We start from the raw sequence: 19,146 nt of genomic DNA on the forward strand, positions 1-19,146 counted from the left end.
CAAAGGGTCTGACCTGGCCAACTCTGTGTGTTTGCAGCTGAATGGATGATGGATGTGAGTGGGGAAAGATCTGAGGCAGGGAGACCGACTGCAAGATCATTGCGATAGTCCAGGTATGAGCTAATGAGGCCTGGCACGCAGGTTGCAGCTGGGTGGGTATAAATCAGGGGGTATAGACAAGGGATTTTGTGCAGATAAAGATGACAGTACTTGGTAACAGATGGGATAGGTGGAGGAATGGTGAATATGGAGTTGAGGCTGCCATTGAGGTGGAAAGCTTGGGTGAATGGGAGGGTTATGGTGGCCTGGGCAATAATAGGGAAGGTCAGAAGTGGGGACCTGTGGAGAAAACATGAGTCCCTATTTTCCTGTCAATGTAGACATAGGCCACAACGTGAAGGGTCTTCAATACCAATTGAGGAAACTTAGGTCCCATTCTTAGGCATTGAAGATTTTGAGTAGTGGGGTAATGAAGACAAATGAACGTTTCATGGGGATTAAACTGGCTATAGTTGAATGGATTAGGGAGGGGGAAGAGAGAGAGACAGAGACAGAGACAGAGGGAGAGAGAATACAAGTTATTATTCAGGGATATGTTGATAGAGCCTTGAATGAAGGCAGTAACAATGGAAATGGAGAGGACGGTTTGGCTCATAAGACAATACGAAAGGATAATCATTGTTCCTTAGAAATTTACTGGGTCTTGGAGAACAGGGAAAGTCAGGGATAATTACAGACTTTAAAGGTCCCATGACTTAGAGAATTACATTAACACCCTTGCTAAAAAGGACCTGTCTTTGAGGATTTTTGACATGCTGAGTTTAGGTTTACAGGCGTCTACCATGATTTGTAGTTAATTGTACAGATGGAGCAATTAAAGATGGAAGTTGTAAAAGAAGGTATCAGCATCCTGGAAGAGCAAGAAGAGAGAGAAGGCAACAGCAGATAGAGAAGCATTCGCCGGAGTTACGCGATAATACTTTTGTTTGAATATGGGAGATGTCAACGTGGCCCTGCTCCAGGGCAATTCTACTTGTAAATAGCATCTCCACTGAGAACATTGAAGTGGACGTGGCAGGGAAGTGAAGTTTGGTGTTTTCAGAAGTGCCACAGTTATTCTACAAAACCTGCTGAGATCGTTGGTGTCTTGTGATAACAGAGCAAGAAAATAATAGAATCCAAAAGTATTAGTTTTAGAGGTGCTGTTAGATATCGTACTATGAGACCTATTTTTGCAGATAAGCAAACTGAGGCCCACAAAGTATCAAGGGTTTTTTTCAACATTGTTTGTCTGGTTAGGAGCCAAGCCAGAACTTGATTATAGATATTCTGACTCCAAGGCCAATCAATACTTGGTAGACAGACTGGTGTGATCTCAAGTCACCAGATTTATTTTTATTTTTATTATTATTTTTTTTATTTTTTGATGAGGCAATTGGGGTTAAGTGACTTGCCCAGGGTCACACAGCTAGTAAGTGTTAAGTGTCTAAGGCCATATTTGAACTCAGGTCCTCCTGACTCCAGGGCCGGTGCTCTATCCATTGCGCCACCTAGCTGCCCGTCACCAGATTTCTTAATCAACCTTCTTGCTTGTTGTGTTTGGTTTATTGCGTCTCTTACAAAAGAAGATAGACTGCAAAGGGCATTGTGAGGGAAAGTTGGCTTTTTGTAAAGCATTTGTAAGTATCTTTCATCCAATGGCTTTAACATGTTAGTATCACTTATTGTACAGTGGATGGAAAATTTGGTCAGTATTGTATAGAAGTTAGAAACCTTACAACTGTGTTACCACAGATGGATAGCTATAATACATCCTTATGTGTGTATATAGATAAAGATGTTGTTGAGTCATTTTCTGTCGTGTCTGACTCTTCATTACAGCATTTATGGTTTTCTTCACAAAGATACTGGAAGGGTTTTCCATTTCCTTCTCCAGCTCATTTTACAGATGAGAAAACTGAAGCAAATAGCGTTAAGTGACTTACCCAGGATCATACAGCCAGTAATTATGTGAGGCCAGTTTTGAACTCAGCAAGGTGAGTCTTCCTGACTCTAGGCCTGGCACTCTATCCACTGTGCCAATTAGATGCCCTGTAGAAATATATATATATATATGCATCTCTCTATCTTTATCTCTGACTCTATCTCTATCTCAATCTTTCTATCTATATCTACATCATCTCAATAGCTAGCCATCTATCTATCTTTCTAATGGTGTATATATTAGGCCATTATCTATATGTATATCCATCTAATCTCTGTTCCTCTCTCTGTCCACACACACACACACACACACACACACACACACCGTCTTGTATATATAACTCACATCCGTAGTATCCAGTCATAGACTTATTTTCACTTTTTTTGTCCAGGAGTTGATAAACATAGTACTGTTGATCTATTCTAGAAATAAATCAATAAATCCAATTCCTTTGAATGAAAATGAACCCACACTATCTTATCCCATTGCTTTTTACCCTGAAGAAAAATTCAGTAACATAGTTTAAAGACAGTACTATATATAAATATATGTGTGCATACTCCCCCTCTCTCTATATATATATGTGTGTGTGTGTGTGGGTGTGGGTGTGTACATATTTAAATTTTGAAGTGTACCATTAGTTAAAGATATTCAGCAAACATTAAATTTTGCCTTGAGGATAGTAAGTTCTGAAGATGCTTTGAGGTTCTCATGAATTCAAATAATCACAACTTTCTATAAGGAAGGAAAAATGTGAAAAAAATATCCTCTAATGTTTTAGACCAAGGAGCTCAAGTATTAAATTTTGGATGAAAATATGGAGCACAATGATTGGTCCTGAAAAAGTTCTTCTGCCTTATTTTATTACCTCTAGTCATTTGAAAGAGATGAAATTAAGACCTTTGTCTTATGTAAACTAAATCCTAATGGAGAAAGCACATCAATTTCTCTCACAAAAGTGATCATAATTATCTTCAAATATATAAAGATTTATGGATCTTCAGCAAAGTTTCATTGGTATTACTATACTAGCATTATTGACTATCTCTGTATATATTTTTATGTATATAAATACATATACTTGTATTTGCATGTATCTCTGTATGTGCTGTTTCAGTGTGGATAAGATTGGTTTTGTTCCGTCTTGATGGTTTTTAGAGAGAAAAAAGAGTATGTAAGAATGAACACATTTGGGAACACTCAAGTAAGAAGGAGGTGTAATTATTTCTCGTAATTGGTCCATAAAAGTATATGATACAAGCATGTGGTGTGAACAGGGAGATGACATCATTTAAATGAACTCAACTGAAGAAGGTCAAATATGTACACACACAAACACACAAAGATTCATGTAGAAATACATTCAATTTAATAGGCAAGTTCAGAGAGGGAAGAAAGGGTTGAGGTTATGATGGAATGCATGGTATAAAATCAATACAAGCCAATTGAATTTCTTTATCAGAGAGCTAACCCTAAAGGGAAGACTATAATGCTGTCGTATCTTTGCTAATATTTTATTAGTCATTTTCATCAATATTCAGTACGTACATTTGTCCATAGTTTTCTTTCTCTGTTTTGAGTCTCCTTGGCTTAGATATTAAGACCATGTTTGAGTCATAGAAGGACTTCAGGAGGATTCCTTCTTTACCTATTTTTTTTTTTTTTTTTTAGTAAGGCAATTGGGGTTAAGTGACTTGCCCAAGGTCACACAGCTAGTAAGTGTTAAGTGTCTGAGGCCGGATTTGAACTCAGGTACTCCTGACTCCAGGGCCGGTGCTCTATCCACTGCGCCATCTAGCTGCCCCTCTTTACCTATTTTTAAGAACAATTTACAAAGTATTAGAATTCATTGTTCTTTCAGTATTTGGTAGAATTATCTTATAAATTCATTTGGTCCAGGATTCTTTCTTTCTTTCTTTCTTGATTATTTTCTTCTTTCTTTCTTTTTTCCTTTTTTTACTTTTTGGCATTACGTTTTTATTTGTCTAATTTGTTTTTCTAAGATAGTTTTATTTAAGTATTCTATTTCTTATTTGGTTAATTGGGACTTTATATTTTTTGTAAATATTCATTCATATCAGTTTAATTGCATATAGTTTTTATTTGCATATAGTTTTGCAAAACAGCTCTTCAGAATTGTTTTTATTTCTCCTGCATTGTAATTTGGTTTTCTTTTTAGGGAATAAAATTTGCTAGTGGTTTATCTTTTATTGGAATCAATCTTCTTAACTTTGAGGAAATCTATCTAGTCATAAGACTACACCTTTTCTCTAAGGGTTATTAAGATGGTGATGGTGATGGCAGTGGTGGTGGTGGTGAAGAGGAAGAAGAATAAAACATATTTTCATGACATTTCCGTCAGTATTTTTTGCATCCCTCAAGGATCTATGCTGGACTCTTTTCTTTCTTTCCTATCTCACCTGGTGATCTCACCAGTACCTATGGGTTCAATTGTCATCTCTATGCAAATGATTCCAAATCAATATATAGAGTCCTTGTTCTTCTCCTGGACTACACTCTTGCACCACCTCCTGCCTTTCAAACATCTTGAACTGGATACCCCATAGGCATCTTGAATCTCAAATGTCTAAAACAGGATTCATTATGTTGACCCCCTGCCCCTCCAAAACAAAGCCTCTCTTTTTCTGAAGTTCCCCTTTATGGTGAATGACACCACCACTGTCCCCACTGCACAAGCTTATAACCTGAGAGACATCTTCAATATTTTACTCTCACTTACTGCTCATTTGCAGTCTGTCATCAGATATTATCATTTCTTCCTCCACAAAATGTCTCCTGTACATCTTTCTGCTCACATGCCCAGCGCCCTCAGCACCTCACGCCTGCACTATTGCAACAGCCTGCTGGTACATCTCCAGCCTCACTCTCTCCCCAGTCTGATCACCCTTCCACAGATGCCAAAAGGATTTCATAAAGCATAGATGGACTTGATCAATGCCACCTCCCCTCCATTCCTCATGCTCCTCCCTCCCCAATATTCAGTAAACTTGAGTGGTTCCTATTACCCTCAGTTCCTTCACATCCACCCTACTTAACTACTTTTTGTTTTCATACTTAGTTCCCCTCCACACACTGAAGAGTCCAGCTTCTCTGACCCTTTGTCATTTATCACATAACACACTCAATCTCCTGACTCCCTAGCTTTTTCGTGGACATCTCCTCCCTGCCTGGAACTTTCTCTTTACCTCCAACTTGTAGCTTCTGTCCAAATGGCCCACGTCCAAGCTCCTGCAGGAAGACCTTCTGCACTCTTGCAGCTGCTAGAGCCTTTACCTTTGAGGTGACCTGTTCTGTGTGTGTCTTGGGCATACTTGGATGCTGCATTGCAGATTAGAATGGAGGTTCCTTGAGGACAGGGAGAGCAGTATTGCCTTCCTTTGTTTTTCTAGCTTCTAATAGGGCACATAGAAAACAGTCAGTGTTTGCTAATTGTCAATGAAATAAAATAATTAGCTGCATGATGAACTGGATTTAATTTTATTTCAGTAAATCACTATCCATAAAAACATTTTTTAGCATTTTGGATATTTAATTAATCAGTGCATCTTAATGTGACTTTGCTGATTGCCCAGTGAAAATACATCAGATTTTTAGCATCTGTCTTGAGATCATTGCTTAAGAGTCATTGACCAGACTTCTCATTAGCCAAAGTCATCAAATGGGGGTCAAAAAGAAGATAGGAGGAGCCAGTTGCTCTCATTTCATCATACCCCGCTATCCATAACTAGAGTGGGAAGGCTTCTGGAGAAGATTAATAATGATGAATAACAATTCTCAAGAGGGTTAGAGATTTTGTTTTGCCAAGAAACTGTGCCATATTCCAATGAAAGGAAACCCAGGAGGCACATGAACAGGAAGCACAATATAAATGCCAGGTTAGTATGGGCATAGTAATTTCTAGATTAATTTCACATACTTCATAGTTTCTCTACAGTTCACCAGGGTCTCAGACCAGTCAGGAACTTGATATGAATAACTAAGATCATCACGGCCAAACTCAAGCATCTGGTCACTTTTTGCCAGGCCACCAGGTTATGGTAAATATGTCACAGTGAGGTAGATACAATTATGTTTCTGGAACCTGTTTTTCAAAGACAGAATTAATCCAATTGAGTTTCATTGATTTTTCTGTCTTCTAACTAAATTTAAATAAACTTTCTCTATGCTGTTATTTAATGTGTTTTTTCCTCCAGTAAGAGACCCATGTCTAATAAAGTTATCGCCATGATTTGAGTATTATACTTAAAAATGCCTTTTAAGAACTTGATGAATGAAACACATTTTGAGCCTTTTTTTTCTTTTATATAGGGGACAAACTATGAAAAAGAGGTGGGCCAGATGAATGGCATTATTTCAAAGATAAATAAAATTGTTGCCCACAATTCACCAGTTGTGATAGTCCAAAGATGGATACGTGGACATTTGACTAGGAGAATGTGGTATGTTTTATTTTTTTAAACACACTTAGATATTAAAATCTTAAGATTGTTATCTTAATTTTCAAAGGAAATCAAAAAAGGTATTCTGAAAACTATTGACAAGGAGAATTGATTTTTAATCAGCAATATAATACAAAAGGGATTATTTAGAGAATGGTTTATGAATACTTTAAAAAGTAAAGAGTAATCGTTTGTCATCAATATGAGGTTACTAAGAATAATTCCCTTTCCATATGTGATAGAGTTGCTAGACAGGGAGATCAGATAAGGCTACAAACATAACTTAATTCCAGCAATGACTGAAAACATAGAAAATGGGGTGGAGATGACTGGACTGCATTTAAAGGATGCTGTTTGTTTATTTTCTATGAGCCATATTGGAGATGTGCCCGGCAAAGAAACAAACAAAAGCTAAAGCCACTGTACGTTTCAATGATTATTAGAGTTTATGGAGATCAGTTCAGCAAGTGAAGATCTTTGTTCTGAAGAAAAGAAGGTCTAGGGACACTCACATATTGGAAAGCTCGTCATGCCATGGGGAGAAAACCATGAGAGAAAAACAAAAACAAGGACCAGCAGTCAGAAGCCAAAGGGAAAGAGACTTTGGCTTAACGTAAGGATATCTAAAGTGAGGACGCCCGGTAGAGAGATTAAATTGCTTTGGAAGTGACGAATTCCCTTTTGGCAACTGGAGGTCTGTCTAAGGTTACAGACTGAGAGCTGAAAGGGGCCTTGGATTTCTTTTAGTCCAAACCTCTCATTTTGCAGGTGAAGAAACTGAGACCCTGACAGGTTCAGTGACTCCCTGAAGGCTACACAACCTGGAAATGCTAATAGTCTTTACTGAGGCGGTTCCTTAGATCACTATGATCAGGAACGTTGTAAAGGCAACTGTGTTTCAGGTACACTGGACTTGGATTGATGAAGCTCTGTCTATTAGATTCTAGGACTTTGAGGGGAGTGGTAAATCTTTTTATGGTATCCTTGTGGAAAATAGAGAAAAACTGATGACTTGATAATACCAGCTTGGTCATTTCACCAATTGTGTAGTGATTCTACCCAAAGAGTGCTGCTTTTTGGTTGTTTTTTAGGACAACCTAGATAGGGTCTTCATACAATGCTGGGGTGGGGTATGTCTCCCTCACTGGCTCTGTTCTGGTCAGCATTGTTATTTGCATTACCCTCTCTGGGTTCCTTTGCAAATGTACACTCACAGTCTCAGAGAGGAATCTAGAAGGTGACTGTTACTCACAGGGTCAAGGGAGTAGGTGACATGTTCACACCCCTAAAACAACTTCACAATCACACAGTAGATTCAAATGGCTCTTACCAAATTCTCTTAATAACATGAGGTAGTAAAAATGTTAAAACAAATCATCTTCTCAAACCCTTCCCCTACCCAGACCCAGGGCTCACTTTCCTACAAATGTACATAAGAAGAGTGGGCACAAATGTAGAGTAAAAGATAAGGAGGCACAAAATTCTGAAAAGTGTTTCATTGTGACTACTCAGCATTCTTTGTACTATGGGGCTTGGAAAGTCCTTCTTTCAAAGAGTCCTCTCTTCAGGTCAACTCTCCGTTGATAGGCTTATTAGCTTTCTCATGACAAAAGACTATTTTTAAAAAAACTGGGGAATGCTTAATAATTAAGAAAACAATTGAATACAATGACAGCAATATATCAAGAAAAATAGCTTTGAAAGACTCACAAACTTTAATCAGTACAATTCTAGGTGACCAGTAATCATTGATGCTTCCTACCACTTGAGAGAAAATTGATGGACTTAGGATGCAGAATGACATTTTCAGACAAGACCAGTGTTGGAATTTGTTTTGCTTTGATTTGCTATATATACTTTTTATAAGGGTTTTGATTTGTTTGGTTTTCAGCGAATGATGGTGGGAAGAAAATAGGACTAATGATAAGATAGTAAAATATTTAAAAAAGAAAAAGAAAAATGGTAGCAAAATAAATTGCAGCAACTCTAGAATTATGGACAATTCTAATAGGCACTACCTTAGTTTACCATGTTTTCCCACTACAAAAAGAGTTATAATAAATATTTTTATATACATGGATCCTTTTCATCTCTTTCTCTCTGATCTCTTTAGTGTATTGACCTACTAATGATATAATTGGGTCAGAGGGTGGGAATAATGTGATAGCAAGTCAGTTGGAAAATTCCTTAGGATACAAGCAGCAAGACAGATTATAATATATAATCTCTAGTCATTAAGACACTGGAAACAACACTGAATTTGGAGTCAGAAAGACCTGAGTTCAAATATTACCTCCCTGGGTAAGTTACTTAACCTCTGTCTTTCTCAGTTTCCTGAATTAAAAAAAAATATATTCCTTATTTTTCAGGGTTGTTGCAAGGATCAAATGAGATAAAAGTTACAAAACACTTTGGAAACCTTAAAATGCTAGATAAATGCTAGTATTGTTGGGTGGTCCACTGATCAAATAACATCCGACACTGGACCATTTGACAGTGCCAGTGATGCCTGGATTGAGTACTTTCTTCTTCTTTTTTTGAGTATTGAGTAAGTCTAGTTGCATCACCTGCAAAAACAGATGCTAGGCTGCATATCCATGAAGATTGCTTTCCAGGGTGAGGGCTGGCAGGGGGATAAATGATCTTGATGGTGACAGTATTCCCAATGCCTTTGGGTTCAGTGTCCTGGACTATCCATCAGGGTCTGAAGAGAACTGATAACTTCTGGGTCCAGTGACCAACAGTATGGTAGCCTGGGCATTTTCTCTGATCCCCACAATCCAGAAAATCTCTCCAAAATGGAAATCATGCATCAAAGATAAACGAGTTTAAGCTGACTTTAAAGTTTAGGACTCTCAGAATCAGAAAGAAGGTAAAAAATGAATTTATGCCAACCCATTCAGCACTCCATTCCCAAACGCCATCACTACCACCTCCATACTCCTGGCAGCAAAGCAGCCAATCCCACTACCTGACAGATTGACATAAACTCCATCCCCACATCCTGATGCCCTCTTCCACTTTACAGTGCCATGAATATCTTGGCTCCAGATTGCAGAGGTTTGCTTGGGTTGAAACAGCCAGCCAGCACTGAGATAGGCACTGTCTTCTGGGGAGTAGAGGGACCAAAAGAAAGGGAAGAGACATGTCTGGGCTGGAAATAGAGCTCAACCCTTTACTCCCCTCAGAACCAGAGACCCAGATCTCTGAACTCAACCATAGCATCAGTAGGGAAACGCTCAGAAATGTTGGTACTAGGACAGAGAACTGAGGAAGTATATAGTGGGACGGAACACTCTCGTGTGTGTGTGTGTGTGTGTGTGTGTGTGTGTGTGTGTGTGTGTGTGTGTGTGTGTGTAGGGGCTGTGTGTGTGGCTCTATGAAGGCTGAGAGAGAAAGAAACTAGCACACAATTGGTGCTAGTTCTGTGCCCCCAAAGAGTCTTTTAAGGCATACACCTAAGATGGAAAATCATGTGAATCTTCCAGTGTGGGAGGAGACTTAGACACTTTGAAATCCCCCAAGAAAACCACCATCAGAGGGGAGGTAGTCAGAAAGTGAATAATGAGGGAAACTAAGAAAAGAAACAAAAGAGAGACTGAAATTACCAAAGATCTCAGGAAGAAAAAACAACAGAGAAAACATTGATAATAGAAGGAAAGGTGACCTTCAAATGTAGAAAATGCCAAAAATCAAAACAAAGTAATTCAACTCTTTAAAAAATAATTTTATAATTACATGTAAACAATTTTTAACATTCTTTTTTTAAAAAATTAAGTCCCTAATTTTTCCCTTTCTTCCCTCATTTAGAAGGCAAGCAATTTTACATAGGTTTTACATGTGCAGTCATGCCAAACATATTTCCATATTAGTCATGTTGTGAAATAAAACACACTGCTCCCTCCCCAAAAAAAAAACACAAGAAAAAGAAAGTAAAAAAAAAAAAAGAAAGGCTGCTTTGTTGTCCATTCAGATTCCATCAATTCTTTCTCTGGAGGTATATAAATAACATTTTGTGTCACAGGTCCTTCTGAATTGTCTTGGATCATTATACTGCTGAAGATAACTAAGTAATTAACAGTTGATCATCATACAATATTGTTGTTATTGTGCCGTGTTTTCCTGATGCTGCTTACTTTGCATCAGTTCATATAAGTCTTTGCAGTTTTGTTTTTCATTTTTTTCTGAAAGCATCTTGCTCATCATTTTTTTTTTTCTTTTAGTGAGGCAATTGGGGTTAAGTGACTTGCCCAGGATCACACAGCTAGTAAGTGTTAAGTGTCTGAGGCTGGATTTGAAGTCAGGTACTCCTGAATCCAGGGCCAGTGCTTTATCCACTGCGCCACCTAGCTGCCCCCTTGCTCATCATTTCTTATGGTAGAATGGTATTCCCATTATACTATTTCTTCGGCTGAGCCATTCTCCAATTGATGGATGGATGGACGGATGGATAGATGAATGGACAGACAGACAGACGGATGGATGAATGGATGAATGGATGGATGGATGGATGGATGGATGGATGGATGACTATTCCCTCAATTTCCAATTCTTTGCCACCACAAAAAGAGCTTCTATAGACATCTTTGTGCATATAGGTCCTTTTCCTTTTGAAAAATCTCTTTGGGATATAGACCTAGTAGTGGTATTGCTGTGTCAAAGAGTATGCACTGTTTTATAGCTTTTGGGGCACACTTCCAAAATGCTCTCTAGAATGGTCAGATCAGTTCACAATTCCATTAAGAGTGTACGAGTGTCCCGATTGTCCTACATCCTTTTCAACATTTGACATTTTTCTATTTTGTCATATCAGCCAATCTGATAAGAGTGAGGTGGTACCCCAGAGTTGTCATAATTTGCATTTTCATAATCAACAGTGATTTAGGAACTTTTCATATAACTATAGATAGTTTTGATTTCTTCTTCTGAAAATCATTAATATTCTTTGATTATTGATCAATTGGGGAATGACTTATATTTTTATAAAGTTGATTCATCAACATATTTGAGAAAGGAGGCCTTTAGCTGAATAACTTGTTGTAAAATTTCTTCCAGTTTCCTGCTTTCCTTTTGATATTGACTGCACTGGTTTTGTTTGTACAAATCCGTTTTAATTTTATGTAATCAAAACAATCCTCTTTTACATCCTATAATACTCCTTGTCTCTGATAACACATTTTTTCTCTTATCCATAAATCTGACATGTAAAATATTCTGTGCTCCCCTAATTTCCTGATATCACCCTTTATGTCCAAATCATGGCTCCATTTTGACATTACCTAAATATAGAGTTTAAGGTGTTAGTCTATACCTAGTTTCTGTCAAAATGCTTTTCAGTTTTCTCAGAATTTTTTGTCAAATAGTGAGTTCTTCTCCCCAAAGTGTGGTTCTTTGGATTTATCTAATGTTAGATCAATATAATTTACTGTTGAATCTCATGTACCTAAACTATTCCATTGATCCACCACTCTATTTTTTAGTCAGTACCAGTTTGTTTTGATGATTTCTGCTTTAAAATACAGCTTGAGATATGGTAAGAATAGGCTACTTCCTTCACTTTTATTTTCCATCAATTCCCTTGATATTCTTGACCCTTTGTTCCTCCAGATAATTTTTGTTATTTTTTCTATTTCTATGAAATTTTTGGTAGTTTGATTGCTATAGGATTAAATTAGTAAATTAATTTAGGTAGAATTGTCATTTTTATTATATTGACTTGGCCTACCAATGAGCAACTAATATTTTTCCAGTTATTTAGATGGGTCTTTATTTATGGGAAAAGTGTTTTGTAAATGATTTTCATGTAATTACTTTGTTTGTCTTGAAATGATCTAACTCTCTGTGGGACAAAGGACCCCATGAAATGTGAGGAGGATGTGAAACCACAACACACTGTCACTGGGTAGTTAAAAAGAAAAATGGGAATCATGAGAGCAGCATTTATGGCCTGCATAGAAAAAAATGATAAGCAGACTAGAACAAGATGAATTTGCCATGGCAAGCCTCAGTAAAGAAATAGGAGACCTATCATCTGGTCATGCAGATAAGAAGAAGCCAAGGACAGTCTAGAAGAGGAAGATGGTGAGAATTTTGGTCTGACTTGCCTGGGTCAAGCTGCCCCCTCTCTCTCCTCCCTTGTGTCTTCCTGGTTCACTAGAGTCAACATCCACATGGATATTAGTGTGACATTTTGGCCTAAACCTCATTTATGACAGACAGTTTTCCACTTTTCCCAGCAGTTTTTGGGAAATAGTGAGTGCTTACCCCAGGAGCTTGGGCATTTGTGTTATTGAATACTATCTGTAAGGACTATTGGCTTCTGTTTTGTTTCATTGATTGACTCCACTCTTTTATAACTGGGACCAAATATTTTAATGATTATTGATTTATTATATAGTTTGAGATATAGTATTGGTAGACTCCCCCCGCCCCCCGCCTTACTGTACCTTTCTAAAATTCTTTCTCATTAGATTTTGGACATAAATTATATATTTCTAAAGCTAGTTGATAATATCAATGATTTTATGAAGATTTTTCTTCAATGAGATTCTAGGGAGAGTGTGGGGTTTAGAGTCATGAAAACCTGGATTCCAATCCTGCCTTGGCGACTTTCCACTCCTGATCTATGATTCTTTACAATATTTGTGTAGTTTTGTAATAGTTTCTTGTATGCTTTTCTTCACTGCCTCATTTTTGTATTTTGGCACCAAGATTTCTGACAAGTGCTTCATCCTCTTATTAGTGTTGACTTGTTCTTCTTTAAGCTAAGCCTTTTTTAGGAAGCCATGCTGAAATTAGAGACATTTCAGTCTACATTTGTTTTTCTCTACTATAGTTCTAATAATAAAGCCTATATCATTATGGAACTAGAAATTTTCTGGGTTTGGGTAATACCCTAAAATTTGTATTTATCATCTTTGATTTAAAATGTATTCATGATACATCAAAGGCAAATAGTACATCAAAGAGGAAAGAACTTTCATATCTCAAATGGAATAATTTTAGATAATATTTTCCCACAAAATGCATTTTTACAGTAAAAAACATACAACGCTTCAAAGGGATTAGATATGTCACATGAAATTTGTTCCTTTTAATTTTCCTTGGCCTAGGGTGATATTTATAACAATATTCATAAAAGTGCCTTTGCTGCCCATTTCTATTATTAGAAAGTATTCTCAGGAGCTTTGAATGCAAACACATACTTTTACCTATTTTAGAGTTATGAATTTTCCCCATATGTATGTGTGTATATTTATATATACCCAATCACTGATAATGAAAAACATTAATTTTCTACTTCAGTTTTTTTCTTCTACTTGCACATTTAGTTTGTGACAAACCTGGATGAGATTAGAACATGATTTGATATTTGTTGATTGAAAATCTGAGCCCTTCTTTTCAACTCCACCCTTACTTTACACTTTTCAGCTGAGATGAAATGAGAATATTGAATATTCAGATCTTCTTAAATTTGGGCAAAACTTAGAAGTGCATTGAATAATGGTCCTATACCTGTAAGTTATCATTGTGTTATATTGAGACTTACTTAAAAAGTTTTCTGTTATGTCAATAGAACAGAGCCCTAGGTGGTCAGGGTTTGCCAATGATCTAACATCCCTAGCTATTAAACATTTGTGAGCTTTATTTTGAATTTTTGGTCCAAAGTGCCAGTGCATTTTTTCTCTATTTTTGCCTCTTCTGTCATGCTTCAAAATGTATCTTGAAATCTCTATCTTTGACTCATAGCTAGAGACTGTGAGAAAATGATGGTATTTGGCAGATGCTCAAAGGCCCCCCTGGAGATGAATCTAAACTGACTGAATTTAAACTGACTGAATTAAGTGAGGACCATTGACTGCTGATTGACCTCCTTCAACTTAACTAGATTGTAAGCACACCTGGCCTACCCTTAAGAAGGGATTGTTGGGGCAGCTAGGTGGTGCAGTGGATAGAGCACTGGCCCTGGAGTCAGGAGGACCTGAGTTCAAATCTAGCCTCAGACACTTAACACTTACTAGCTGTATGACCCTGGGCAAGTCACTTAACCCCTATTGCCTCACTAAAAAAAAAAAAAAAAAGAAGGGATTGTTCTCAGGAGCTAAGGACTTTGAACTCAATGCAAGACCACCTTCAAGTCCAGTGAACCAATGGCTTTGGATGATGCCAACCAGTCAGCTTGAAGCAGTGTGTAAGGACCGCCTCTGCTCTGGACCTATAAAAAGCTTCCACACTCAGTTTGAAGAGGTTCATGGATTGAAGCAGGCTCCTGGCAGAGGACTTGAGGAAGAACCAGACCAGGCTGGAGCTCTAGGCTAGATAGACCTTTTCTTAACTCCATGTGCTTTGTGTTTGTTTTGTTTTTTCTGATACCTAGTATGCTTTAATAAATAGTTAGTGCCCAAAGACTGGTGCTAAAGCTTCTAATTTAAGGTGACCACACATTTAGATTTTTAGACATCACAAGACCATGTGCAATAAGTGGGGACAAATGTTTTTGCCTGGATGGAAATCTTCTGATCTGATCAAACCTTTAAACCGAGAAAGAGTTTGGGAAGATTGTTATCTGGATGCACCTTCTAAAGTGGATTTTGATAGATAGCAGCAAACTTGAAGTAGATATGACCAGTTGTGTGAGTAGCCATCAGTTTGCAGAAGGTAGTTACAGAGAACATGGCAACAATGGCCCTCAAATATCTAACCAGATATATCTAAATGATGTCATAGATCTATTAAATAGTTGATCAAGTCTATAAAAATTAAGCTAACAAAAGGACCTCATGCAAGAAGCAAATAGGATCCTGTTGGAAGGAGAAACACAATGGCATTAAGATGATAGTACAGATCTCCAGGGCAGACAGAAGGATTCTATGATGAAACCCTAGTCCAGGTCTCAAATCTGACATTGAAGAATAACAAAATGGGAGGACTCTGGAATGGTGAGCTCACTCCTATACTGTTGATGGTGCTCTGCTTTGGTTCAACTATTCTGGAAAACTATTTGGAATTACCTTAGAAAAGTTGCTAAACAGCTAATACCCCTAGATGATAAAAACAGAGAATGATAAACTCCACACATAATTAAGCATTCACCAGAACTTTTCGTTGTAAAAAAGGACAGAAAAAGTATTTGCATGCTTAATGAAGGCTGGATGAATAGCTGTGGTATATAAATTCAATGCAATATTATTCTGCCACGCAAAAATACAATTATGAGGATATATAATTAACCATCCTTGGCTGGAGTGAAGTGACGATCCTTCTGTCACTGGAGAAGTGGGGGACTGAATGGAGAATAGAAAATGGGATGGATAATGGCATTGGTGCGTTTTGCTTAAATATTTTTTTGTTTTAAGGGAAGGCCAGGGTTGGGTGGAAAAGGAAATAATAAATGTATATTTACAAATAGATAATCTTTTTTTTAGGGTTGGAGGGGCTGGAGAACGTGGCCCAGCACCTCTTTTTGTACTGCTAGTGATCTAAAAATGGCCAGATTTTCCCCATTTGTCATAATTTGGCAACCCCAGGCTCTATCCTGGGCTCTCTCGTCTTTTCTTTCTATACTCCGACTTGCTAACTTCATCTTTCATGGATTTAAATATCTTTTCTATGAAAATGACTTGACTCCATTCTCTCTTCTTAGATCCAGGCTCACACCTCCAGCTGTTTATGGGATATTCAAACTAAGTGTTAAATAAAACTCAACATATACATGATAGGAGTTGTTAACATTCCCCTAAAAAACCTCCTGTCCATCAAGTTTTCCCGTTTCTATTGTGGTTACCATTATTCGCCTCTCTCGGGTTCATAATCTTGGCTTGATCCTGGACTCTTCACTCTCTCTTATCCGAAATAACAAATCAATTGCTAAATTATGTAGGTTTTCCCTCCATCTTTCCCATCTCATTTACCCATTGCCTTAGTTGAGGCCTTAATCACCTAGATTTCAATATCCGCCTAATTAGTCTAACTTCCCCAAGTTTTCCCTTCTTCAGACCAATGTAACGATTGGAATGACGCCACCTGCTGGAGACTTGCTGTAGAAGAGTTCCGCCCATAAAGCGAAGGTCTTTGAGGGCAAGACCACAGGAGTCTTTTCTTTGGAAAAAGAAGTGAGGCGGGCTAGTGGGAGGAAGAAGGAAGAGACTGGCACTCTGTCTGGTTCTCTTTTTCCTGAGGACGCTGGTGGAGAGCGGGAAATGTGCTCTCCCTTTAATAGATAGATGAATGTAGGCCTTTCTCTCTCTTTACCAAATTCTTATTCTCCTTAATAAATGCTTAAAAGTCTAACTCTTGCTAAAGCTCGTAATTTATTGGCGACCACTCGTTAAATAGTTTAGACAGTTTAGCTAGAATTTTAGCCCTTAACAGATGGCTGACCACGAAGAGGAAAGCTAAACCTCAGTCTTCTTCTGATCTTCTGGTTGGGTAAGAAATTTCCCCTCCCTTTCCCTTTAACTGCTAAGTACTGGTGTACTGGCTGTGTTTTCCTTTAAATTTTTTCGAATGGACCTTTTAAACTCCCTAATTACCCTATTTTTGATTTTAGTCTGTTTAACCAGACAAATGGGAGATAAGATCATGTTAATGCTTTGTTTTTGTGGATTTTCTATTTTTCTTTTTCTTTTTGTTAGAAGAGCCAACACGGGGAAATATCTCCCCCTCTCCCAACCATGCTTTTTCAGAGAAACCTGAAGAGATTCCTGCAGCTTTTCCCAGTTCCAACACTAATTGTTGCTCTAATTTTGCATGCCTGGAGGCAATAACCCACCCTCTAGAAGCTTTTAATCCCCTAGCACCTGGAGGCAAAGTGGGGGAAGAGGAATCCAGGCCTGAGTTCAAAATCAAGTCTGATTCAAATTGCGCTGGTCCTTCCCCTCCTCTCCAGACCCCACCCTCTACTCCTCCCATGGCCAAGCCCATTGCTTCCCCGGCCTGGGAAGTCCAGAGATCTAATGCTCATGCACAACTTTCTCTAACTACATTTGCAGCTTCAGGCTCAACCCTTCCCCAGCCTGGCTGTGTTTCTGAGACAACCTTAGAAAACCCTTTAAATTTCAGATATGCTCATTTTGTTCATAATTTTGCTAACCTGCTTTTGTCTTTAATTAGTAATCTTATAAAGCATTTGTATGGTGAAAAGACTGACAGACAATATAGAGGGGTTAAAGAAGAAAAACTTAAGCTGAATAAGAATGACAATCATCAACATAGTTCAAGACTCTGCTTCTTTTGCCATGGAAGGGTATATATTTTACAGAAATGTAGAAGTAAGCAGCAAGGTATTGATATGAGTATTGGGGATTTTAGATACCGGAATCAAAAGTGTTCTGAATTCACTCAGAGTATTAATGTCAGTTCAGAGGTTACATAGGATTTCTATGCTATTACATAAACATTTTGAAATTAATGGTATGGGTGTATTTTCATAGAGATTTTCATGCTTTTGAGATTGTGTCTTATACTTAGTTTTTAAAACAAGGAGAATATTTGTAAAAGCTTTTTATAGTCATGTGATCAAGTTTATATTTTATAATACTCTTATTAATATTAAGTTCATATTCATTTAGATTTCCCTAGTTTGAATTTCATTGTCTTTTATTGTTCCATGTGTATTTTCTTCTATTCATTCATCTATCTAATTTTGAAACATGGTTTTGATTTCGTTATACAATGTTAATTCTAGGAGTATTGTGCTCCCATTTTCTGAGTTGTTTGTTTTTGTTATTTTTTCTCAACTGATTATTTGATCAAACTCTTTAAAGCATTTCCCTGGCAAATTGTTTGCCATGGCAAGTGTAAATTGATTCTAGAAGTATTATTTTTGATAAACATATTCCAACATCTATACAAAGTCTTCCATGATCTCCCCATCTTGAAGTGCCATCCCTCTCCAATACTTGGTATATATTTTTTGAATTTGATCTGTATATAGACTTCTATAAAAACATTCCACATTGTTTGTATGTATATATTTCTTCTTTACATAATGATGTATGTGCATGTTTCCTTTACTGATAGAACATAAGCAAGAGAAAAGAGCTTATTCCTATTGTTCCTGAATCCCCATCACACTTCACATTGCCTAACCACAGTAGGTACTAAATCAATACTTGCTGATTGAGTGATTAATGGAATACTCTTTGATATACTTATATGGCTGCTGGTTGTGGAGCATTGTCTTCTCTGGTGAGCTGAAATTTAAAGAGCATTGAAATAGAAATGGGAAAAGTACATCTTGGATATGAATAGGCTTAACACAGAAACAAGGCATCACATAAGAAAAGGCTTTTTTTTTTTTTTTTTTAGTGAGGCAATTGGGGTTAAGTGACTTGCCCAGGGTCACACAACTGGTAAGTGTTAAGTGTCTGAGTCTGGATTTGAACTCAGGTACTCCTGATTCCAGGGCTGGTGCTCTATCCACTGCGCCATCTAGCTGCCCCCAAGAAAAGGCTTTTAAAGGGTGTATTCAATGAGATGTATGAGGGTAAATGAAGATGGGTTGGTCATGTGACAAGAGTGAAGAATAACTGCTGGACAGCTACAGACTCCATTGTTGTCCTTATAGTGTGTGTGTGGGGGGGGAGGGGGACGGTTTGAGGGGGAGGAATGCAATGGGCCTCAGTATATTGGACAAACCACCCATGGACAAGAAAGAATCTCACAGGAAAAGGCCTGGGTCATTTATTGCTCGTACCACTG

The 19,146-nt window shown here is 37.6% G+C and overlaps 1 protein-coding gene across 1 annotated transcript in view; it reads left to right on the forward strand.

Annotated features, from left to right (window-relative positions):
- The window catches only part of LRRIQ3 (leucine rich repeats and IQ motif containing 3), a 152,029-nt gene that overhangs the window by 39,650 nt on the left and 93,233 nt on the right, over positions 1-19,146 (forward strand). The window contains exon 7 of the mRNA XM_044001169.1: positions 6,314-6,444. Within this exon, the coding sequence (XP_043857104.1) occupies positions 6,314-6,444 (131 nt within the window). The remainder of the gene's footprint in view (positions 1-6,313; positions 6,445-19,146) is intronic.

This window comes from Dromiciops gliroides, chromosome 4 (genome assembly GCF_019393635.1).
Source record: "Dromiciops gliroides isolate mDroGli1 chromosome 4, mDroGli1.pri, whole genome shotgun sequence".
NCBI lineage: Eukaryota > Metazoa > Chordata > Mammalia > Microbiotheria > Microbiotheriidae > Dromiciops > Dromiciops gliroides.